We start from the raw sequence: 26,723 nt of genomic DNA on the forward strand, positions 1-26,723 counted from the left end.
AATAAATAAATCTTAAAAAAAAAAGAAGCAATATAGCTTTTGATATCATTTTAAGAAACACAAACAAGAACATACGATATAAACGGTACTGCATCTTACCTTTCTCAATAGATTGTAGAGACTTTAAAAAACAGCACATCAAGTTCTACCTAATTCTTTCCAATGGCTGCAGAGAATTCCACAACGTAAACAATTTTAATTTATTTAGCTTCTCCTCTACTAATAGACGTTAAATGTTGTTTTCAATCTTTAACTTTCAAGCTTTATGCTGTATATGTGTATGTGTCCACTTACATCTATTTATTTCAAGGACATATACATATATACCCACATGCACATACACATATATGATAAATTCCTAGAAATCAAATTGCTAAGTCAGAGTACACGTGCATTTTAAAATTCTGATACATACTGACATCCACATCTTTGGTAGAATCCTTTGAATTCTACCTTTATGTACTCTATCTTGACAACTAGACTGTACTCCTTCATCCATTTCTCTCCCAGTATCTGAAAAAGGCCTTTGTACAGAGTAATACTCAAGGTGCAGTGGCACAGTGTGAGCAGGGGAAGGAACAGGCTCATTTCCAAAGGATGACTCCATTTAGCAGTCCCCTCGCTTCCTTTCTACTCTGCCTGTAGAAACACCCCTCAGTTACCCCAGTACCTTGAACGATGTCATCCTGCCGCTGCAGGGTGGGTCGGTGAGGGCGGGCCGACTCTCTCTCCGAAAACCCTTTTTCAGGGGTCCTAGAGCCACCACTCCCTTCACTAAAGGGTGGGGGCAGGTTCCCAGCATGGACTTGACGTAGCTGTTCAAAATCACTGAGGGCGGCACTCACATCCCAATTCTTTCCTGGCAGAAGACAAAGCAAAAAGTGAAATGGGTACTCAGAGAACGGGGAAACTGAGGAAAGACACAGAACAATCCCTCGAACCATCCTCTCAAAACCAGCAAGCAAAATTCATGTGCACTTCCACCATTCTCCTGTTCTCTATCACACGTTAATTTTCTTCATTAACACTTCAGTCTTCAATACCACAATTTATTTATTTACTTGCTGTCCATTTCCTAAGTCTGCTCTGTGGGCACTGAAACTTTTTGTCTCTGAACTGAAAGGGCCCACAGAGACCACAGATAAAACAAAGGAAGCCTAAAGAAGTAGAGCGACTTGCCCAAATGCACTGCTAGTTTGCACCAAGGAAAAGTGCAACTGAAGCCCAGGTCTCTCAATTCTGAGATCCAGACATGTTCTATAATGTCCTAAACCATCCAAAATTGTATACAGAGGTATAGGTATGTGCATTTTTCTAAAGAAAAAGAGCTGACAGCTGTCATCAGATTACCAAAAGGAACTGTTAACTGCCCCCAAATTTAAATTTAAGAATCACTACCCTACCGAAGGAAAGACCCTAGATGATAGATTTGTCATAATGGATTTTTCTGTTGCTTTCTGCAGTTATATTATTCAATAAATAACATACTGTATGACTGTTCACATTTCTTTCTATCCACTCGTTACCCCCTTAATTCAATTCCTATCACCCACTGTACTGCCTCCAATCCGCTCTGAAGTATCCCACGAGATTAATCCTTCCAAAGCGCTGTTCTGATCATTTCAGTTCCAGAATCAAAATCGCTAACTGCTTGCCACTGGAATAAATTCCAGGCTCCTGTGTCTGACATTCAAGGCTTTCTATGACCTGGCCTACTTTTCCAGCTTTTTCTCTGTGCTTCAATTTCCCTCGCTATGAAAGTGGAGATGATTCCATGTAGGACTGTTATGAAGATCAAATGAATTAAAAGCACTGGTACACAGAAAGTTTTACATATGTATTTATGGCTGTTGCTGTTCTATCTAGTTATTACTACAATTTTCCAGTTAAGCTGTATGAATCATTAACACCTGATAAACTTCCTTCTGAGCCATTACATTCACCATTTGTTCCAACTCCCTTTGCTCACACTGCTTCAGTCAATCTGGCCTCTTTGCTGTCCCTACAAACCTGCTAAGACTGCTCCCACCTATGGCCTTTCCAACAACTAGCCCCGCTGCCTGGATCTCTCAATTTATCTACACAGACAGTCCCTCATCTCCTTCAGATATTTGTTCAAATGTCACATTCTTAATAAGGCCTGCCTTAACCACCCAAGTAAAAATCAAAACCTACCTCATCGTTTCCCATAGCACTTCCACCTTAACATAGACTTTACAATGATTTGGTTATCATGTTTGTTATCTATTGACGGTCTTTACTGCTAGAACGTAAGGGCAGGGATTTTTGTTTGTTTTGTTTCATTCAAGCACCTAGAACTTGGCACATAGTAGATACTCAATAAATATCCATTAAAGAATGAAGGACTTTTGTCCTGACTCAACAAAGAAATGAATGTTTACCACACAGTTAGAAATACAGAACACCATACTGAACACTGGCTCTGTATTTGCAACCGTGTGGTAAACTCCTTATAATCAGGTCCTAACAGCCAACTTGTCCAAAACTGAATGTCCATCATCTTCCTTCCTAGGACTTGCTTCATCTCCTCTTTCTATAGTCGCCAAATTGGTAATGGTATCAAAGCCCTCCAGGCCAGAAAATTCTGTCATCTTGGGCTCCTCCCTACTCAGACCCAACTCCTTCTCCGCCCTATCTAGTCAATGTTTGCACTCATGAAATATCTCTCAAATCTGTTCTTTCTTGTCCATTTTTATTGTCACTGTTCCCATGCAGGTCCTCCCTGGTCTTTGGGAGAAGCTCAGCTCGTCTCTCTTGCCCTAACATGTCCCCTCTTTACACTATAAACCAAAGCTAACTTTTAAAGGAAAAAGCAAGAGAGAAAGACAGAAGCAGGGAGGAAACGAAGATCAGGCCCTTTGATTTCCCTTCTACATTGTACCTTAAATCCATCCACTTTCTCTCTTCTGCCACCACAGCAGTTCAAGCCACCATCATCACTCACCTCAACTGTGGCAACAGCCTTAACTGGGTTGATCACTTCTCTGGCCACCTTCCAATCTGTTCCACATCCTTCAACCAAAATTCAAATCCAATCACGTCACTCCCCTGATTACCACCCTTCCCAGCTTCCCACTGAACACAGAATGACATTTAAACTCCTTACCCACAGTCTACAAAGGGCCCCATATTCTGCTTCCTGCCTTTCTACCCATTTCCTGCCACTCTTGCCCCACTCCTCCTACCCAGTGCCAAACTCTTTCACCTTAGGTCCTTGTATAAGCTTCTATATCAACACTCTCTTCTCTATCCCTTTTGTCTTGCTACTCCCACGCACCCTTCTGGGTTCAGCTCAAATGTCACTTCCTTAGAAAGGCCTTTCTGCACCCTGTATCTGAATTAAGTTTCTCTCTTACACTTCCATAGTACCCTCAACCTTTCCTTCATAGCACAGAAGTGTGTGCACGTGTGTGAGAGAGATTACACAATTATTAATTGTAACATGTTAAGACCCAGCCTCTGAAACCAGATTGCCCGAGTTCAAATCCCACTTAACTGCTCTGAACTTCAGTTTTTAAAACTGTAAAAGTGGGATAATAAAACTTATATTGTAGAGTGACCGGAAGAATAAAATAATCTATCTCACGTACTTCACACATACAGCGTTCAACCCGTGTTACAAGAGGAAGAGGAAGCGTTTGAGCTGAATCCTGAAGGATGAGGACAATTTCAGGAGAATAATAGAAGAAGGGACACTGCAGACTTAGAAAACAACTTAACGTGACCAGGGAAAGGTGATGTGTTGGGCCAGACTGAAGCATAAGAAGGAGATGGTAGTAGGAAGTAAAACCAAAAATGCCAGTCAAGGGCAGAGTCATACTGAATTAGCAAACTGGAGTCTAAACCCATATCTTCCATTTCCTAACTAACAGGTAGAAGCAAATGTCAAATTGTCACACCTTGCTAAGGGCTGACAATCTAGAACATCAGAATGTATGCTAAAAACCTGCCCCTTTCACCTCAGGCTTACCCATTTGTGTCATTATATATTTCCATCATCAAAAAACATCTGTTAACTATGACTCCAAACAAAGACTCCTACTGACATGATTCCAAGCCTCAAGGACCTTAAAATCTAGAACATTCACACTTATGTGTACATACAGATATAAGTAAACAAAGGCAGCAAAATAAAAACATTAACTTAATTCACTCTAAGGAGAATCACCTGTACAAACTAGGGAAGGAAAGAAACAAAACCACGAGTGATCCCAAAGTCATAAAAGAAGACTTACAGATCTAGAATTGTGCTTTTAGCGGATTAATATAAAATTTCACTTGCATTACCTAAGCATAAATTCACAGTGGAGAAAGCTATACCAAAAATTCAAGGTGAGAAGGGGACTTTGCATTTTAAAATTATGGTGAGTCATACACAGATGGATTATTAGAAGCAACTTAAAGGTAAGGTCTGCCACACACAAGGTATCTTTCTGATCACTTTTAAATGTTCCAAGTCATCCTAACAATAAATATCGCTTTTTACTTTCTCTCTTCTCGTTTTCCCCCTCATGACTCCTTACCTTCCAGGAGATCTCGGGCCAGCCCAGGCTCTGCGCCTGTAGAACGGACAAAATCTGACAGGACAGCATCCATGTCCAGGGTCATGTGATCATTAAGTACTTTCAGGCAGCTGAGGTAGGGTGGACATAGATCAAAATTCAGGCCTCCACCTGAGGAGGAAATAAACACATAAGGCTCAAATTACACTGAAATAGGATGATCATAGCCCAATTTCAGCAGCTTCCTAACCAAATGGGGAAACTATCCCGGCTCACTCATTTCAGCTGAATTTATTATGAAGAGCAACATTTAGTTTCCTAATTCCTCTTTAATTTCTTAACTATTAAATTAATCACAAAACCGAACGTCATTCTGAATACTTTTCTTCTACCTTTCTAGAGTATTCCACTTCCATCCAGAAGTTTGCTTATCCAAACTAATGGAAGAAAGCAGCAGACTACAACCCTGAAGAACTCCCCACCTTGTTTATTTCCTTCCTGGCACTTGATATAACCTGAAAATATTTTAATAGTTGCTGTCTAGCCTCCTCCTCTAATATGGAAATTTCTTGAAAGCTGAGTGCTTGTGCTTGTGTGTCTTGTTCACTAATGTGTCCTCAGCATGTATCACTTGGCACCGTGCGTGGCATACAGGCCCTCAGTAAATATTTGCTGAATGAATGGATAAATGAACAAATGAATACTATACACTGAATAACTTTATAGAGTTGAATAGTGTTTTGAGGCTAGCTGAGGACATGGAAGGAGCAAGCTGATAGCTAAAACTACTCCAAATAAAACAATAAGCCATTACGCAAAGCACAGTGGAGATCCCAAAGGTACACAAAGGTCAGTTTTTGTCCACTAATTTCATGAACCCAGGAAACATGCCTTTCTCCACTGCGGACAAATGAGCCAAAGAAGCTCACCTGAAAAAGATCTCTTTCAGCCTTGACTTTGGCAGAAACTCTGTCCCTGACCTGATAGCCTGGCACCAATCCACATTCCTCTAAAGTTAGCAGTCCCAGCTGAGGAAGCAGTAACACAGCGAAGAACAATCTCTAACCAAATTCTACCACATTAGACAGGTTTACAGTTCTCTGGAGAAGAGGGCTTGTTCCTAAACTAACCGTAACACACCTGCCCTACCACACCCACCAACCCCTGCGTCTCAGGGAAGGCCAAAAGTAGAATTCTCAAAGATAAAAGGTGACTCAGGGACTCTCTGCAGAAACATCTCCTCCTTAACAACCCAAAGTCTAAGGGTGACTCAGATACCTTTTCTTCAAACCTCCCCCAATCCCAGGACACAGCTTGTTTAGTGGTATGATTAGATCCTGATTTTCTGCATTCCTTAGAAATATTAAGGCAAATAAACAGCAATGACTTGTGGGTCATAAAACCAGGAAGTGACTAACTTGAGTGCAGGGACGTGTTTTATTCATATTTATAGCCCCAACCCCTAGCACCTAGCACAGCACCTACAATATTGTAGGCATCAATAAATGCCTGATGAGTAAATGATTAAATGACTAAGTGAACCTCTACACCAGCCACCACCAAGCCAATCTATTTTTGGCTTAACTTAGCAGATGAGAAATTCCAGGGTCCTTCGTACTTCCTATCACCCCTCTATTTCTAAGTGTCTGCCCCGGTCCCAAACCGTCTCTCCAAGTTTCAGAAACTCTCTTTTCTGAAGAGACATCGTCCGTACTCTCACCAGTTCCACCACCCTCGTATCGTATGATTTTTACCCACACCTATATATGTTAGCTGGGTAGCTGTGGTCAAATTACTTATAGGCTTTCAGTTGCCTCTTGTTTATCCTAGACTTGGAGTCGATGACCTCTAAGATCCTTTCTAAGATTTATTTATTTGACAGAGAGAGACAGCCAGCGAGAGAGGGAACACAAGCAGGGGGAGTGGGAGAGGAAGAAGCAGGCTCCCAGCAGAGGAGCCTGATGTGGGGCTCGATCCCAGAACACCGGGATCACGCCCTGAGCCGAAGGCAGAAGCTTAACTAAGACTGCGCCACCCAGGCGCCCCAGTAATTTAGAGATTCAACATTATCTAGAACGACTTGCCAAAAAATTCAAAGCACTAAACAAAACTTCTTGGCAGCACATTCTTCCATTTGATGCCTCCAGGAGCAGGCCGCAGACTCCACCCTAACCCCACCCAACAGGTGAGAACAGTCGCTTTTGTTACATCATCATGAACACCTGGCTTGAGCTTCTCAAATTACAAACAGGCAATATCCACAACATGGACTAAAATACACAGTCCTTGGCTCTGTCTCAGCACACAGGAAGAAAAAAAAGAAAATACTGGCTTTCAAACTTTCAAACAAAACAGAGGCGGCACTGAAACATCTGTTGATTGTCTGGTGTTTAGACAAAACTCAATTGGGGTCAAAACCCTCCAGTCCTCCAACTGGATGAGATATTACTGATTACTTAATCCAATGTCTGCCCCCATGCAGGAATCCTTCTATTACATCTCTGACAGGGAAATCGCCCAGTTTCCGCATGGATACAAGCTTTGATGGAGAACTTGTTCCTTTGCCACAATGTCCGTCTTATTGTTGGACAGATCTAATCATCAGAAAACACTTTTCTTTTTTTTTTTTTTTTTAAAGATTTTATTTATTTATTCGACAGAGTTAGAGACAGCCAGAGAGAGGGAACACAAGCAGGGGGAGTGGGAGAGGAAGAAGCAGGCTCCTAGCAGAGGAGCCTGATGTGGGGCCTCGATCCCATAACGCCGGGATCACGCCCTGAGCCGAAGGCAGACGCTTAACCGCTGTGCCACCCAGGCGCCCCAGAAAACAGTTTTCTAAATTAAATCACCAAGCCACCTCCCTCTGTAACTTTCACATAGTGACCTGTGTTCTCTTCTCCAGAACAATAAAATCCACACCCAAGAATGATGGCATTTTCACAAAGATTAGAGAAAGCAGTTCTTCACATAAAAATGTGTTTACAAACAGAGAAACAAATAAGGCTTGAAAAGTCAGGTGGGCTGCCCAAAGTCTGACCATTTTGGACACGCACTCTACTGCACCACACTGCCTCCCAAGGCACTAGGGCATTACTGAACCCCAAACAGCACTGATTCTTACCCGCTGAACTCTTTCACACAGGAAAAGGCTGTGCCTATCTCTCACATTTATTCAAGACTTAGACACCTACCTTATATTGCCCTCACTTTAAACCCTCCATTTTCCTCATCAATTTCAACACCCAGCTATACGATCCATCCAATGTTTCTGCCATAAGAGTTTCATAATCTCATCAAATGCAAAGACCTTCATCTCTACTCCAGCACCTCAGTCCTGGATCCTGCCATCTCCTAAAACTACTCCACCTCTGTATTTTCAACATCCAAAATCTTACTTTGGCTACAATCTTATCTTCCTTCCAGCTTTCCCTCTCTACTACTAAACCTGCTCTCTTACCTCAAGATATCCTCACCTCAGACTAAGTCATCCAATTCTTTAACCACCTTACTCACTAATTCACCAAAAATCATGGAGTGCCTACTATGTGTCAGGTGCACTACATTTAGGATTAGAAACACAACAGTGAACTAGACAGGCACAATCTTTATCCTCATGAAGATTCCAGTCTGGAGAAAAAAAAAACACACAAAATTTCACAGAAAATTGAAATAAAGAAATGCTGGACAGATGGGTGTTATCTCCTAAGGGAGTCAGAAAAAAGTTTCCCAAGGAAGTGATATTACATCTAAGGACCAAAGAATGAGTAGGAATTGGAGGACAAACTGGGAAAGAAAGAATGCTCCAAGCAGAAGAAACATATATCGATGTTCTGTGGCAGGAAGAAACACAGAGGTGAGAATGGTACAAAACGAGGATTTAAGAGGGGTCTGGTGGACCCTGCTAAACATTCAGATTTTATCCTAAAAGTAATGAAAAGCTACGGATGGGTTTGTAAGCAGAGGCAGGACACAATCAGATCTGAAATATTAAAAGATCCCCCTGGTTGCAGTGAGAAGAGTGTGGAAGGAGCACAATGGAAATTATTGCAAAGACATAATGGTGAGCTGGACTAGGAATGACAGCAGTGATGACTAAGAAAAAATGGTGGATAGATGCCATCGTGTCCCTTCTTGCCTAACTGAATGTGAACCCAATGACTGACCGTTTATTTTCCAGTAAAAACCTAGTTCTACTATTCTTCTGTTTCATCTGCCCAACCTGGATGGCTCCCACATTCAACTTCTCTGCTACTACCTGGGGCTACTGAGCAAGATCAGAGCAATAACCATGCAGAGCAACCCAACTACAAATAAATGGCATTCAGTCTCATTACTTTCAATGAAACACTGCTGTCTTCTGCTTGACTTTGGTACAAGTCAACCAATCTTCTCAGCTACTATCCCCACACCTCCACCATTCTCCTATCCGATCCTTATCACTCCCCTTACTCCTGACACATGACCTTGCCTACAACTTCACAGAAAAAAATTACAAAACAAAGCAAGAGGAGTTCCTTCAGGTTTCCTCCCGTCCCTACCTGCCAGCTGCTCTTCTCCTCCATCCTACAAAACTTCCTAAAATCAACATTCACTGATGCTACTTTCTCACCTAGGTGCAGTGCTCATCCTACCAAAATGTGATTCTATTGAAGGAGAATGGCACTGGCTTACAATAAGATCACCGTTTTCCTTACTGCTTATCTAAAGTGATCTCGTAGCATGTGATACTTCTTGATCACTCTTCCTGCTTCTCTGGCTCCGTGTCTTGGTCACCTTTGTGGACTCCTCTTCCTAACCAAGGGCTGGTGCACCCAAGGTTCTACCTTCTTCCATCTTTTCTTTTTTTCTTTTCTTTTCACTTTTTTTTAAAAGATTTATTTATTTGACAAAGACAGACACAGCAAGAGAGGAAACACAAGCAGGGGGAGTGGGAGAGGGAGAAGCAAGCTTCCCGCTGAGCAGAGAGCCCGATGTGGGGCTCGATCCCAGGACCCTGGGATCATGACCTGAGCGGAAGGCAGACGCTTAATGACTAAGCCACCCAGGCGCCCCCCTTTTTCCATCTTTTCAATTTATATCATCTCCATGAGAATTTCATTCATGTCCCTGAGCGCTCAAATGCTGATAACTTCAAATGTTTCACCGCCCCAAACTCTCCAGCTCACCTGGGAATCCCACATGCACTTTAAATTCGGCACATGAAAAGCATGAGCTCATTCTCTCATCTCTGTCCTTCCCCCTTTCAAACTACTCCTCTCCCAGTATTGCCTATTCTAGCAAATGGTACCATCATCCGCCCTATTATGCAAGTCAAAAAGCCTGGGAGCCACTCTGGACTTCTCTTTTACCTTATCCTCATTCACAAATAGTCCTTCATGAAGTTCTACTCATTTTCCCTTTAAAATTTCTCAAATCCATCCCACACTTTTCATAAACTACAACTCTTTTATTCTCTCTCAGGTTTTCATAACCTATACTCCAGGAAATAGCTTCCTAATTTCTCCCTCTTCCTCTCTCCAGCCTTCGGTTGCTTGTGGAGGCTGATCAATCTAAAATGCAAATAGATATTACAGCTCACTGCTCTAAATTCTTCAAGGACTAAAGCTTAAGATCCCTTCACAATCTGGGTCTGCCTAACGCTCCGGCCTCATTCACCTGCCACCTTTCCTCTCCTGTCCTGGTAGTTCCCCAAGTACACCATGTGCTCACATCCTTTGCCCACGTTGTTTCCTGCTGCCTGGAATGACTTGCGGTCTGGCAGGGGAATTCTTGTCTCTAGTTCTGTAAGACTACCTTGAGTAATACCTTGTTTGCAAAACTTTCTCCGGCTTCCCAACAAATTGCCCACTTCCTCGCTGCTGCTGCACCTGGTACTCCACCTCGGTAATATATATTATTTATCACACCACACAGTACTTGTGTATATTTACACATTTGTCTCCCCCACTAAACCATGAGCAATTTGAGGGCAGGAATCTTGTCTTGTTCATCCTGTATACCCAAGCACCTAATAGGTACTCAATTTTTGTTTAGATAAACTGAACTGTATTTGCACAGTGCCCTAGCACGCGCATGCGTGCGCACACACACACACCAGTATTGCAGATAATCAGATAATTAGTGTTGTAAATAGGCAGGTCTAAAACAGTGGCTCATCTCAAAGACATTTGTTTAAGATTGTTATATGATCTTATTTGCAACAAATTTCTCTTCCTAAACATTGTTTAACTCAGACTAACATTACAATTAGTCTGCATGCTCTGCATGCCCAACTACTTAGTAACAGAGAAAAATGATCCAAAATTAAATACTGATCATAGATAACAGTTACGTTAAAATGCCTGAGAAACTACTGCCCCTACATTTTCTCGTTTACTACATCCCCCAAAGCGGCCACATTCTCACACTATACCCTCTCCCAGTCCCAGTGATGCACTTCAGCTGTGTCTGGGTCCCCTCCAACTCCTCCCAAAACTCAGTGGAAAACCACAACATTCAAGACTGTCAAGAATTTTCAAAGGTCAGAGACTCCTCCATGTCTATGATGTCAGTCCCAAGGAATCCAGACAGGGAGAAAGAGGAGGGACAAAAACCCTTAGTAATTTCATACAATTCTTGATTAGGTGGGAGGGAAAAATGAAAGAGTCTCTTGGCAGATTGTTTTTAATTAATACAGGTCCTTACAAGTGAAAGAAACAAAATATAACCTTCTTTAAAGAAAAGAGAATACGACCAAATTTCACCAAAAAGACCTATGCAGACCTATGTTACAACCCAGAGATAAAACGATGGGTCTAAAAGGAAAAACAGAAGTGACAGGAAGTAATATGCATTGAAGCTTCAGACATTATTTCATTTTAACTTCCAAGTAACTCTAAAAGGTTGGTTTGTACGAGTAGCCCTACCTTACAGGTGAGGCTGCTAAAGGTCACAAAGGTTGGGTAATCCACTCGAGATTACTAAAGCAAAAAGCCGCAGAACCAGATTTTCACGAATCCAGCCTACCAGACTCCACACCAGACCCCTGTCCCACAGCACCCCTAGTCCAGGGAGGAGAACTGAGAAAGCACGTGCCATCCACCCATGCGCCAGTCTACCCTCCCTGTTTCAGCTGCTTTCAACACCACAGTGAGATAGAACTGGCTCTGGATTCAGACAGATTTGGGTTCAAATACCAGTCTACCTACTAAGGGCTCTCCTGTGGGTAACTAATATAACCATTTTGTACCTCCATTTCTTCATGCATAAAATGGGGAAAATACCTGCATTTCAGACCTCCTGTTAGGATTAAATAATTGAAGATACATTAGGGCAGGGCCTGGCATAAAGTAGCCCTCAAAAAAAGTCAGTTGCCTTCCTTCTGCCTAACTCCCCCCACATACTCCGCCTCACTCCACTAGTGCCCAATACAGCCCCTGTACCTTTCCTCCAAAAGCTCCCTCTACTCATCCCAAACAAACCCTCCAGTCCCACAGCCATTTCCAAGGCACTGTCAACACATGCACATGGCACCCAGTCTATCATTCCCATTCCAGCATCTTTCCACTACTTGAGCCTCCAAGAAAATGTTGCAAACGGACTTCTTGGGCTGTTCCTTCTACCAGATGGTCCCTCAAAAATAACAGCAAAAGAAAACTGCCTGTCCTCTCCTAGACGTACAGACACAGCTAAATAGCTCATTCATCCCCAAATTTCCAGGAATAGCAAATTCACACATATTTACTGAAATTCTAACATCTTAATCTACCACTCCTATCTCCCCATGTTTATCCCTTACTATTCCACTCATTATAGATTCAAAGATTTTATAATAGTCTCTTAATCTCATGCATGTTGTTTATTTTTTGAAAAAAAAAAAAGTTTACATCTCCTCCTACCCACCCTGCACAATTCTGGGTTGTTTTCTACCTCTACGACAGTGTATACTCAAGGAATAGCCATTTTCTCTCCCTAAATCAAACTTAAGAGAAAAAACTTAACCCAAAAAACTCAATCATATAATTTACCATTCCCAATTTATTAGCTTACCATATGCTGTTGTGGATACATACTAGTAAGGACTCAAGAATTGGCTCTATGGCTTTATCACTACCACTAGTATGTGTATATGTCACAACAAGATTTAACTATTTTTTCAAGAGTTTCTAGCTTTTTTTAATCAGGCCTACAAATAGCAAAATGAATCTCTAAGAGACAAATCCACTAATAGCCAAATGCTGATATAAAGATCAGGGAGAAGTTCACAGAGAATTCCTTAAGAACTGGCATTTGTCTTTTCAGTGCTACTGATAAAAGGCTCTTTGGATTATAGTTACTTGGGAAATTTAATAATTCGGAAGACGTGCACAACGGAAGTGACCTTTAGAAAAATAAGAGCAGAGTCATAAACAGAGGCTGTTATTATAAAATTGGCACAACAGTAACTTGAAGAGAAACAAAAATCATGTTAATGTTTATTTTTTTAGATCCAGACCAGTATTTCTATTTACAACACACAACGAATTTTTTCTCTTTCCTTTCAGCAAGGGTCAAAGATAGTTCAAGGTTTGATTCTCAATACATTCAACTTTTAAGAGGATAGTCTGTAAAAGTAAAAATTCAACATAAGCCCTTAAAGATTCTGATTGCTAAACTTTTGACATGAGAGAAAAAAATAAATACTACAAGTCAACAGAGGCTAGTCTAATAGTAAAACACATTCTTTCTCTGAATCAACCCACATTCAGTAACTGAACACAATCTTCTCTCCCCTTCTTGATTCCTAACTACTGGTCATTTCACTGTCAATTAGAGAACTTCTATTTAAGGAGAGATATAGCAGAAGGAAAAAAATTCTAATTATGAACTATCTACAATTAGTTATCCATAGGAAATTTATTCATTTTGTAAACTTCTTCTGGTAAATTAACTTCCTTCAGCACACAACTACTAATTTTTTAAAAGCCCCAAACAATTAGAAAAAGAAATCTGGGGGCGCCTGGGTGGCACAGCGGTTAAGCGTTTGCCTTCGGCTCAGGGCGTGATCCCGGCGTTATGGGATCGAGCCCCACATCAGGCTCCTCTGCTGTGAGCCTGCTTCTTCCTCTCCCACTCCCCCTGCTTGTGTTCCCTCTCTCGCTGCTGTCTCTATCTCTGTCAAATAAATAAATAAATAAATAAATAAATAAATAAATAAAAAAAAAGAAAAAGAAATCTGTCTTTTATAAAATTACTCTGTTCAAAGAAAGATACTTTTTATTACTATGATTATATTTAAAATTCTCCATCAGCAAGTTCCATAGTTCCATCTGTCCTGGCCATATCTAGACCTCGTTTGAACTCCTCTAGGCCCAGTATGTGCAACATTCACTGGCACTTGCTGTTACCATATACTGCCTTGTAATATTAGTTGGCCTTCCTGATACTCTCATCTAATCTCTCCAATCTGACTATCAGTCATTCAGTCGAAATTTACCCAGCTGGGTCCACCATGTACCAGGCACTGCCCTAGGGCCCTGGAGATACAAATGAAGAAGAGAAGCCACAGTCCTACCTTCAGGGCACTCCAGTCTGCTGGGAGAAATCTAAACATGTTATTCATGCCCAATGGGGTAGGAAGAGGTATAAGAACTAGTTTACCTGGATGGGTTAGGGAAGTTTCTCAAACTGGATCTTTAAGGATGTATAAGAGATCATCAGGCTGGAAAACAAGATATATTCTACATAGAATTAAGATCCTTGAGGTTGGTACCTTTCTTTTATACTTTAAGAAATTCTAAACAGGGGGCGCCTGGGTGGCACAGCGGTTAAGCGTCTGCCTTCGGCTCAGGGCGTGATCCCGGCGTTACGGGATCGACCCACGTCAGGCTCCTCTGCTGGGAGCCTGCTTCTTCCTCTCCCACTCCCCCTGCTTGTGTCCCCTCTCTCACTGACTGTCTCTANTTAAAAAAAAAAAAAAAAAAATTTTAAAAAAAAAAAAAAAAAAAAAAAAAAAAAAAAAAAGAAATTCTAAACAGGCCTAAAAAATTGCTTGGCATATAGCAGATGCCTAACAAATATTTGTAGTTCTAAATTATTCATGCTGGTCCATGTGTATGGATGACTGAGAGCTAATCTATATCTAAAATAGGCTTGTGAATTATTTACCGGTTTCAAATGTCATCATTCGCCCCATAGATACATATAATCAAGTTCTATGCGAATCTATCTGTACAGCTGTCTGTTCACTAAAAATAGCTTCTCTTTTGCTGTAATTTCTGTTCTTAAAGCACTTCCACAAATAAGTCCTCATTTAATAAGAATTCTAAAAATTAAATACTCTTTTTGAGGTTTTTAATCCCCTCTTTTCTGATGGAAAATACATACACACGGAGAAGCTTACAGAGCTTAAATGATACCCAGATAGCAAGGAGCCTGGACCTAGATATTCTAAATTTGAATACAGGCTTTATATCAGTTCTACAGGGACTTATGACAAAATCAAATTGGTTTAGCCATGCAAACTCCACATACTAAGGAATTCTTTATTATTTTGCTTTTAAAAATACTATCCATATTCATCCACACTACCACCCCATCCTCCCCACCCCCCACCAACTCCACCAATACACACATATTTCTATTTCTAGGTTGGAGTTAGGAAACAGAAACTCCAACCCAGGATATCCTGAGACCCAAATAATTTTGGGTCTCTTTCATTTGTATAGGTTGTGCCATTTGTGGTAATAATTTTTCTTTTAAAAGAAACTGAGCCTCGGGTGCCTGGGTGGCTCAGCTAGTTAAGCATCTGACTCTTGATTTCTTTGGCTCAGGTCATGATCTAAGGGTTGAGACGCACCTGGCGCAGAGCCTCCTTAAGATTCTCTCTCTCCTTCTCAAGTCTCTGCAAACCCNCCCCCCCCCCCCCCCGCCACATACCACCATTCTCTCTCTCTCTCTCTCATTCTAAAAAAAAACTTTTAAACCGCTCTCAGTGTGGAGTCTACTTGTCCCTCTCCCTCCCTCTCTGCTCCTCTCCCTGTGCTATCTCTCAAATACATAAAATTTAAATTAAATAAAAGCAACCAAGCCTCTTATATTTAAGCACATAAAACTAGTTATAAGCATAATAATATAATCTGACTTCCCTCTACCTGGGAACACAGACTATACACTTCTATTTTTACATAATTAACACTTCACATTTGGGTCTGTGGAACGAGCCCAGTGGTTAAGATGCAGAAAGTCAGTCTACCTTCCTTGTTTGGCACTTTGGAATTATGGACTTTAGAACCAGGACATCAGAGATCACTTTATTCCATACCCTCAAATTACAGATGAGAAGACTGAGAACCAGGTAAGTGAGATTAAGTGACTTGCCCAAAGTCACAGAGCTAACTAGTGCTACAACTGTGTATAGAACATAAATCTGTTGACTACTATTCTTTTTTCTCTCTCTAAAGATTTATTTATTTATTTTAGAGAGCATGAGAGAGCTCATGCACACACGCAAGTGGGGTTAGGGGCAGAGGAGGAGAGAATCTTTAAGCAGAACTTCGTCTTCTCCCCACTGAGAGCAGAGCCCAAAGCAGGGCTCAATCCCTTGACCCATGAGACCATGACCTGAGCTAAAACCAAGAGTCAGATGCTTAACAGACTGAGCCACCCAGGAGCCCCTGCTGACTCCGATTCTAGCAATCTTTAACCTGACTTGACGTATATCAATGACTTTCAATTCTCCATGTGATCTACTTTGTGGATTTATGTATGAAAACTTCCTTTCCTCCTGCCACCCAGAAAAATCTCTTACTTCTACAGATGTGTACCAAAGAAAAAGATGCATAATTAGGAAATTTAATCACTTAAGCAAACCATTAAGGGAAATCATCTATATAGATGATCATTAGGGCATGCTAAAATCAAATCCCCATTTTTGTTTTGCTCATCACCACTAAAGATATAAACTGGATTTGGAAATATTCTCCTAGCACTGTATCCCTGAGGTCCAAAGTTTTGTAGCAAGAGGGTAGGATAAAATTAAGTGTGACAAAGAGATAGATTTTTCTTTTTCTTTTCTATTGATAGTCTGAAGCTCTAATATAGTTCTCATATGTTGTTATGAAATCACAGCAGCAACTAAATTTTGAACAGAATAAAACATAAAATAAAAACCAAGAGAGAATAAAGCATCAACTTTTAACACATTATTTCTCCCTGTCCCAAAGAGTAAATAAAATGCCTGGCAGCATCAAAGCAATCACTTTTCTCACATTCACTTTGTTTCATGTTGATTTGTGGGAAAGCTACATCTCTTCTTCCTCTTAGGAAGGGCCATCAGCACAACAGCACCAGGTCACTGCAATTCTCCCCTAATGAAAACCTTAACTTCCTGACTCAATCATTCAATAAGCACTTAGGAAGGACCCACTCCATGCCAGGCAGTCTGCGAAGTGAAGGGGATGCATAAGCCAGTAAGTCATCATCCCCGCTTTCTAGAGCTGCATCTAACAGGCTGATTCCAGAGAAAACCCCAAGACAGGTATCAGTTAACTTCCTTTATTCAACACAGATTTACTGAGTTCCAGGCATCGGAGACAGAAAAAGATGAAGAGTAAACTTTTAAAAGAGTCTTTTCAAAATTCACTAAACTTGCTCTTCTGAATTATTAAAATCACATGTTCTTCTCCAAGAATGCCAATCATCAGAAGTTGACTGTAAAGGATTTTGATGGTAAAACCTAGCCAAATATTTTGGTCAAACGCACTGTTTCCTTAATCTTACCACTGTGGGAGGCCATACTGTCCTAGACGGATACATTTTATCAGTATAGGACCTACAGTAAGGGATTGTAGTTATCTTACCAATGAACTGGAAGGAGTGGTTTCCTTTACTGACAGATGCTTTCAGTAGAACGCACTATGTCAAACATATGACAAATCCTGTTTAACTTTCTTGCCACAACAGTGTATATCTAAGTACTATAGGCAACCCTTCATGATGATATAGCCCCAGGCCAAGTTTTCAGGGTGACAAGTCTCGCTTTTCCTTTTACCTTCCACAAAAAGTACAAAAGGTATGAATTAGTACACAAGTTATTTGGCAAATATCCTGTTGTCCTCTGAGTTCTTCTCCTTGAAATTACTCCAGGAAACCAACCTTCATTAGAATGAGTCCTATTCCATTAATATTTTTAACATTACTATTGGTAGTGGTGGTGGCGGTGACAACAAATGCTAGCTTTGCAGTTCACAAAATACTTTCAAATATACTACCTCATTCACTGAAAAAAATGCAGGGGATAAAAGGAAACATCATAGGTAACTATCTCAAATATCAAAAATCAAACCGAGTTTAACTAGAATTTGAAAAGCAAGCATTTTCGACTCTACCACAGGGTCAAGAAGCTAGTTCTATCAAAAAAGCACAGGATTAACCCTAACAAAGCAAAATCACAAATTTCCCTTTAAATTAGGCCTGATTCAATTTGTACATGTTAAGACCACAGTTTCAGCAAGAATCTGAAATAAATCTTCGATACCCCAATCCTTTTTCCAAATGCCTTACCCAGAGTTAAATGATCAATAACTATTCTTCTAAAGAAGGCACAGTTAATGATGAGAAAGCTGCCCTAGAAAGACAAACTGACAACATTTACCATTCAAGCACCTTTAAAGATTTGACTAATATTTACTGTGTACCAATCAAGTACCAAGCACTAGGTTAGACACATCCACATAAATCATCTCATTAACCTTATGTGTCATGCACAGATATGACTAAATCCCAATCCTTAATTGACGTGGGTTCCTAAAACCAACTAGTTCTAATACTAACTACCTTGATCCTACCTAATTAATCCCTAAAACTCAAATGGAACTCAGCTTCTCAGTCTCACAGACCTAAGCATTTTTTTCTGCTTCCTACAAGGTAATGCTTACCACAAAACCTGTGTGCCTATTTTTAAGCTCCTAACTCCAGAACTTCGTACATCCGAAATATGGCACACGGTGATAACAGACATAATTGAAAACAAGTAACTCTCTTGGTTCACACTAACTAAAGAATAAACCTAGAATACTAACAAAACTGAATTTTTAAAAAAGATTTTATTTATTTGAGAGAGAGCGAAAGTGAAAGAGATCACAGAGGGAGAGGGAGAAGCAGATTCGCTGCTGAGCGGAGAGCCCTGCATGAGCCTGGATCCCAGAACCCTGAGATCACGACCTAAGCCAAAGGCAGACGTTTAACCAACTGAGCCACCCAGGCACTCCACAAAACTAAATCAGCTGGGCAGAAGACATTGGATTTTATTTTATCCTCTTAAGATTTTATTTATTTGAGAGAGTGAGTGAGAGAGAGAACATGAGCAGGAGGAGAAGCAGAGGGAGAGGGAGAAGCAGACTCCCGCCGAGCAGGGAGCCCAACGCAGGGCTTGATCCTGCGACTCCAGGATCCTGACCTGAGCCAAAGGCAAACGCTTAACCAACTGAGCCACCTAGGCACCCCAGACATTGGATTTTAAGTCTTCCCAACCTCAAGACTATTTTCTAGTCCTCTGAATAGAGAAAGCCTTCTTTATTTGAATGAACTACAGAAGGCAAGTTTGACCCAAGAGTCCCCACTCACACACTCATCAAAGAGAACCGGGGGAAAAAGAAAAAAAAAAAATTCCAACTGGTATGACCACATTACAATGTTAACCTCACATTACTCACCATCATGCTACAAGAAAGCACTTGCAAGTGGGCAAGGAACGTTCAGGAAGCCAAGGAAACAAACAAAACTCTCCCAGTCCTCAAAACACAAACATATCCACATGCCAAAGCAGGTCACACTGTCCAGTTTATACCCAGTATGAGTGAGTGGAAAGGGAGTGGGGAGAGGGGAGGGGAAGAGAGGAAAAGCATTATTGGGCAGGTGTGCTTGTCAGCACCAACATATTTCTTTCTTGGATTCATGGAAAACCTTTTTTTTTTATTATTATGTAAAGATCCCTTGATTTTTTTTTAAAAAAGATTTTATCTGTTACAGAGAGAAAGCACAAGCGGTCACACATGAGAGATGAGGAGGGGCAGAGGGAGAAGCAGACTCCAAACTCCCGCTGAGCAGGGAGCCCAACAAGGGGCTCTATTCCAGGACCCTGAGATCATGACCAGAGCTGAAGGCAGATACAGATGCTGATGCTTAAGCAACTAAGCCACCCAGGCACCCCATGAAGAACCCCTTTAAATAAGAAATACTGGGAGGAGCACCTACCTTTATAAATTGATTTACTTAGGTAATCACAGAGAACACGCAATATATATAAATGGCAGCATGTTATAGTGGTTGCATACATTTCCTCTGAAATCCACCAGATCTATATGTAAATCCTAGCTCTGTCACTTTCTTGCTGTGTGACTTTGGGCAAGTTATTTAACTTCTCTGTGCCTTAGCAGGGACTTCATCTGATAGTCACTGTGGTATCCTCAGCAACTTCAACAGTACCTAAATATCTTGGCTGAATTGATAAATATTTTTATTAACACAGTAATAACTATTTCAGATGAATTAATCTAGAAATAGGTATAAGAATATCTACCTATCTTACTGAACAGTTATGAGTATTAAGTGAGGTGATATATAAAGTACTTAGTATAACTCGTGGTAGGGTCTCACTATTAAACGGTAAAGTTTTCTTCTCTTCCCAGCCAGGTCAGAAGTTATAACAGAAGAGTCATGGCAAAGATTAAAATGGGCTAAGAGGGGCACCTGGGTGGCTCAGTCGTTAAGTGTCTGCCTTTGGCTCAGGTCATGATCCCAGCGTTCTGGGATCGAGCCCCACATCGGGGTCCCTGATCAGTGGGAAGCCTGCTTCTCCCTCTCCCACTCCCCCTGCTTGAGTTCCCTCTCTCGCTGCCCCTCTCTCTGTCAAATAAATAAATAAAATCTTTTAAAAAAATAAGTAAAATTTTAAAAATGGGCTAAGAATTACAGAAGCCAAGCATTGGAAAATGTTTACTACTAAGGCCCTAGTCATAAAATCTAGGAATATTTCACCTTGGCAGATGAAATTAAATAACAGACTCTTGTAGTAGGTACATAATAAATGTTACTTGATCCAGATAATGCTAATGTGAGTCTTTAGGTATCTGTTATTACCAGATAAAAGCCTGGCAGAATAGGAAAAGTGAAAGAAAAAGAAAGGAAAGGAAAACAGAAGGGAAAAGAAGTGAGACCGAGTCACATCTTAAATATAACAGACTGTATATTTAAAAACCAAATATAGGGGCGCCTGGGTGGCACAGCAGCTGGGCGTCTGCCTTCGGCTCAGGGCGTGATCCCGGCGTTGTGGGATCGAGCCCCACATCAGGCTCTTCTGCTATGAGCCTGGTTCTTCCTCTCCCACTCTCCCTGCTTGTGTTCCCTCTCTCACTGGCTGTCTCTATCTCTGTCAAATAAATAAATAAATCTTTAAAAAAATTTAAAAAATTAAAAAAATAAAAACCAAATATAAAGGATTTTTAGAAGGCTATTTAATTCTCTAAAAACTTCCCATTAGCAAAACACTCTATTGATTCACAGTATTTACTGACCTTTTTAGGTAATAAGATCTGTGTAAGTAAATTGTTCTTAACTGCTGACAGGGTAAATAAGCTTGAAAGATTTGGGTCCAAAACTCTCCTCCTCCCTTTACTCCAAAAAGACTGATGGGGCCTTTGAGGCTACCTCAGACTCAACCACATCAGCCTATAACAGCCTATAACCACATCAACCTATCTACATGCAGAGGAAAAGATATTTCATTTTCAAAACTGGCAGTCAGAGAGTATATGCAATTAAATCCCAAATCTGAAGGAATCTTTTTCCTTGACTATGAAGAACTGAATGTCAGAAGATAGGTCTAAGGAACGCAGGTCACTGTTGCATTATGAGCCGGACAGTATACACATTCAGTGTCTGAAGATAAGGAAAACCTATGAGAACTGAAACGGCCTGTGGGTAAACCTCATCATAATGTGGTCTTCAACTTCCCATTTCCCTTCCCAGGCATCTCCTCTGTGCTTTTAACCACCTGACCCACCTCCTCTTCAGGAACAGGATATAAAAGAGCACTGGCCGACAGTCAGAAGAATGGGCTCTACACCAAGTTCTCCTAACTTAGGTAGTGTGCAGACTTAAACCGGTCACTTAAACCATGTATCCAGTATTAACTGAGAATGCTGGGCTAGACTCAGTGCCCTTCAAAGGCTTCTACCAAGGTATCCCTTTGGAGAGCAGATGCTACAACCCAGATAGAGAACATGTGCACTGTTATTACCTACCCTTCCTAAAAGCAGTTACCAGATTCTACTTACTTTTCCTCAAATCACTGGAATCTTCTTCTCTCTCCATTACCATCACCCCTGTAGAGACTCCTTTCCCCGGGACTATTAGAACAGCTCTACCTGGTCTCTCCTATTCCACTCTACACTGCATAGCTGAAATCCACTTTCCTAAAATACTCATTTACACATAAAATTCTGTGCTTGGGGATTTTTCACTGCAGTATAAACCACAGTCCTCTGCCTGAGACTTAAGGCCCTCTCCAATTTACCTAACTCTCCAACTTTGTCGATCTGTTGCTTGTCTACTTGCTCTACCCTCAAAACAAGGCAGGCTTACTTCACTGTTCTCATGCCTTAAATGCCTTCTGAGTGCTCACTGTTCTCATGCCTTGCTCTCTAAACTTACCCAGTCTTCTCTCTTCTCTAAGGTCTAGATTAGCCTAACTATAAAATTTTCCCCTACCCACTCCCTCTAAACTTCTATATAATTCCTAGGAGCACCTGGCAGGCTCAGTTAGTAGACCATGCGACTCTTGATCTCAGGGTCGTGAGTTCAAGTCCCACATAGGGAATAGAGCTTACTTTAAAAAAAAAAATCTATGTTATTCTGTACAACTGTACTCCTCACTTGACACTTAGTACCCATGACTTCGTATCATTATCTTTTTATGCAAATAATGCATAATTTTATGCAACTAATTATTAAGTTCTTCATGACTTTAACTCTTTGTTTACTGAAGCCTAACTTTGCAGAGAGCAAATATTCTACAAAACGTTTGCTGTTGAGAGTAACTACTACCTTGGACAAGTCAAATTCTCTGTGCCTCATTTTCCTTCCCTAGAAAATGATGACAATATGTAAATTTCCCTTCAGTTCTAAAACGCTTTATGAAGGTATACATACAACTACCCTGTAGTTGTATTTGTTTCTCACATTTCTTTTTTTCTATGTATGTATTTATGTATATGTAACTATTTCCCATTTAACACAGAATGTAAATTCCCAAGGGGCCAATTCTCCTACTTGGTTAGTTTATTTGCTGGGTAACACCTCCTTAACATCTCCTTAGAGCATGTTGTTCAAATTCTGGTACACAGCAGGAATTCAGGAGAAAGGAATTTATAGTCTCAAGCTGGCAGCAAACATCAAGAGAAATTTGCGTAGATGATTTTTTATCTTAATTTCCACAATGAACTAGCATATTACAAAAAACTTCAAAAATGATGAGAGAGAGAAGGAATTTAATGTTGTTAAAATGAGAGGTCACCTTGTGCCAAATAGCTAGGAATTTATTTTAGGCAACCAAAGAAACCAGGATGCAGCAAAAATTAAGTCTAACAGTCGAATTCTATTTTCAGGATTCTGAGGACTATGGGAATTCTCTATCCCTAGTCATCAAACACGGACCGAGTATTCTTCATGTCAGATAATTTTGTCCTTAATACTGATGGAAAATTTCAGAAAATGAATAGTCTAACACACGGCCAGGTAAGCTCTTAGTTCAAAGGCAATGAAAGCAAATACAAAGGAATTCATAAAAGCAGGTAAGTTTTTAAAATAGATAAGAACTTGCTGTCTAAAATATTTTTGTTAGCAGCATATTTTCCCATTGTCTTTCTCATTTCTTCACATGAGAATATCTTCATGCAAAGACCAAGACTTACTCATATTAAAGGCTTAGAGTTAACAACGATTCAAAAGACAATAGTCCAACTTGTTTAAAATAACCCTGACTTTTCAAAGAACTATTTTAGAACACAAAACTGGTATTTTTAAGGCTGAATTCTATATATGATATTTTCTAAGCAGGTATGTGGCCTGGATACGAGTTTGATATAGTTAGGGTACAAGGGTTATAAAGACTTCTAAGCCAGGTTTTGAAGGATGACAGGAAACAGAACCTCTTTAAATGTTTCTACCTATCCCCGTTTTTCCATTCCTGTTCCCCAATCCTATTCCACAGTATCTGCTAACTCCCACTCTCTCTTTGTTTTTTTGCTCTCCACCCTCCCCACCTCCCCAGGGCTCCCTTAACCTAAGAACTGTTTGGAGAACCATGAAGTTAGAGTCTGGTTCCAGGAGCTAGGGCTCATACTCTCTTTCCTGTTAAGTCTCCAAATAAAATCAAGGACCCCAGGTAATTTTCTCTTCCATGGTTTTCCCCACCACCAGATCTCCCTTATCAAGACTTAGAGAGGACATAAGGGGATGGCAGGAAGTGCGGGGTAGGGGGTCATTTACTCAAAGAAACTGTATGCTCCTTAAAGCCAACTCAATCAATTGTATGTAGCTATTGACAGCAAAAGTTTTCATCACAGGCTTATATCCCACAGTGTACTTTGGCCTACAATCTTTACACACTCCCCGACAACCTTTCCCAATATATACTAAATATGTGCTGAGAAATACAAACATTTTATAAAAAACTTGAGCTTAAGATAACTACAAAAAAAAAAAAAACTGGTTGCAAATTAAAGTTCAGAAATGCATTTTAGAATTATAAATGGATTTGGGATTATCCACTTCAAAAAGGTCCATGATAATGTTCTGCAGAATACCAAGAGAAAATCAAAACTGGATGTATAAGGTTTGTATAGGGTTTAACCATACAAAACTGCCAATATTTGACTGCTTTTACCTACGAAATTGCAATTTCATATAGTTTCACTTAATATTTAATTTCTACTTGGCAGGGAGGGAAGAGCTTCTGTGAGGCCGAAATGATGTTATATTGGGACTATACCTTCTAGAATTAAAAGCTTCAAAATATTCTAATGAGATACAATCTGGTTTCAGTAAAAAACACAAGTGTTAAAAGTATACGTACATACATATATACGTATGTACAAATGTGTATATTAGGCTTTCTTCTTTAGGGGCCAAAGAATTCCTGGTTCTCAGCAGTGTTTACGAAGTGAAAGAGAGGCTGTTTTTTTCTCAACGCCAGTATCCCATCTCTAGGGAGGGTGTCAAGACCTTGATGACAACAGCAGAATATGATAGCTAGTGAAATGAGTCTGGCCACAGGAGCACACTGCCTCACAAATGCCATCAGGATCAATTCCCAGGAGTTTCCTCATTGGATGATATCACCAATCAATTCCCATTTCATTTCTCAGGGAATGTTTGCTCATCTCCTGCAGGAAGTTAGTCTTGACTATTCTCGCCAATTACGTGCATTTTATTTAATTTTCATTGTTGAGTGTTTCTTTATAAGCTCTATTTTCATGGGGCTACTATCATGTTCATTATTAAACTAACAGTTCATCAACACAAAGGATTGTCTTTATTTTTTAATTCATTAATTAACCATTTAGTCACTAATAGTGACTAAATGCCTACCATGTATAAGTTACTGTGGCAAGCCCCAGGAGAGACACGAAGATAAAAGAAACTTCTCTGCTGTCAAGGAGCTCATAGTGTAGTAGAAATGGCATGCCAAGGGCACAAATAAACGAAAATACAAAAATATACAACTATGACAAGTATGAATAAAATGACAGGAGAATTCAGAAGTGGGAAAGACCATATTGTGTTGGAGGAAAAAAAAATTAGGAAAGTTTTTGTGGAATATTTGGTTTAAACTGGGACTTTGATAGGTAGGATATTTTCTACCAGGACAAGTGAAAAGGGCAATGGAGGTAAGAGGCTTAAAGATTAGATGATTAAGTGAATTAGATCTACATGCAGACACATCTGAAAAACAATATTGAGGAAAAAACTGCAAAAGGATACACACAGTACAATTCTATTTATGTTAAGGTTTCAAAACTATATGTTGTTTGTGTATATGTAATATGTAAAAAAAAAAAAAAAGTATTAAACATGAAACTGAATGAAAGATAGCAAATCAGGCCAGTAGTCTTTTCCCAAGAAAGAGGAAAGGGGAAAGGATCCAGAGTAGGACTTAGCTATATCTAACATTATATCTTAAACAGAGTAAGAGATCTAAGACAAATATGACAAAATGTTAATATCCATTAAATTTCAGTTATGGGCTCAAAAATGTCTTGGATTTTTTTCCCCTGAAGTTTTCTAAATATTCAAAATATCTCATTATTCAAAATTTTAATTAAGAAAGGGCCAGGTGACTGGAAAAATAGTGGAATCATTAACCCAAAAATAATACTCAGGAGCAAGATGGTTTCCCTACACTTTCAGGGAACACTTGATTAGTTCGGCTCTCAACTGAACAGCGTGCTTCATATCCCTCAGAGCGTGCACAGAAGGCACTCAGAACAGGGTGAGGTGAAGGCTGACAGATATGGACCAGAAGGATGTTTTTATTGCCATCCTAAATCAGATATCTGGGGGAATGACGACCACGATCCCACACAAAATAAATGCCAGTGTAACCAAGTCATCTCCCCCCCCACAAAAAAACAAGGAAACTTCCAGTTACATAGGAATTCAGATAAAGACTCACTGTGAGTAGTTATTCTGTGCCTCCTCTCTCCCCTCCTCTCCCCCAAACACTCACAAACAAAAACAAAATGTACCCTTGCCCACTTGAGAAAGAATTAAGAATTGGCAATTCTGCTAAAGTGGACAGTTTCCAAACCAAGGCCTGTCTCTGGAGAAGATGTGGACAGAGCCCAGAGAAAAGAATAAAGAAATCACAACTCAGTTAAGTTTTGAGGAAGACTTATCAATGGAAGGTAGCCATCCTTCCACATCCCCTTGCATCCCAACTTTCCCCAGGGGAGTCTAAGGACGTCTAAGATATCCTTCTATCCTGTCCTGTTCTTCTCCAGCAAAATGACTAAAATACAAAACCCAAACTCTAAGTTAGCACTTTAAACCCAAACAATTTCCCTTCACAAAAACCCAATGAAGGGGCCCCTGGCTGGCTCAGTAGGCAGAGCATGCAACTCTTGATCTGGCTGTCATGAGCTGAGGCCCCATGTTGCACCCAGAGCTTGCTTTAAAAAAAAT

General features: G+C 40.3%; 1 protein-coding gene across 3 annotated transcripts in view; it reads right to left on the reverse strand.

Annotated features, from left to right (window-relative positions):
- Nucleotides 1-26,723, reverse strand: part of OTUD7B (OTU deubiquitinase 7B) — a 53,311-nt gene that overhangs the window by 18,421 nt on the left and 8,167 nt on the right. For 2 of the 3 annotated variants that reach the window (XM_034642840.1, XM_034642834.1), the window contains 2 exons: nt 4,545-4,694; nt 671-859 (listed from right to left, as the gene is read on the reverse strand). In XM_034642840.1, coding sequence (XP_034498731.1) covers nt 671-859; nt 4,545-4,629 — 274 coding nt within the window. In that variant the 5' untranslated portion in view covers nt 4,630-4,694. Of the gene's footprint in view, nt 1-670; nt 860-4,544; nt 4,695-26,723 lie in introns of those variants that run through there. The other variant, XM_034642845.1, reaches the window with a different exon arrangement.

The sequence above is a fragment of the Ailuropoda melanoleuca genome, chromosome 2 (assembly GCF_002007445.2).
Source record: "Ailuropoda melanoleuca isolate Jingjing chromosome 2, ASM200744v2, whole genome shotgun sequence".
Lineage (NCBI taxonomy): Eukaryota > Metazoa > Chordata > Mammalia > Carnivora > Ursidae > Ailuropoda > Ailuropoda melanoleuca.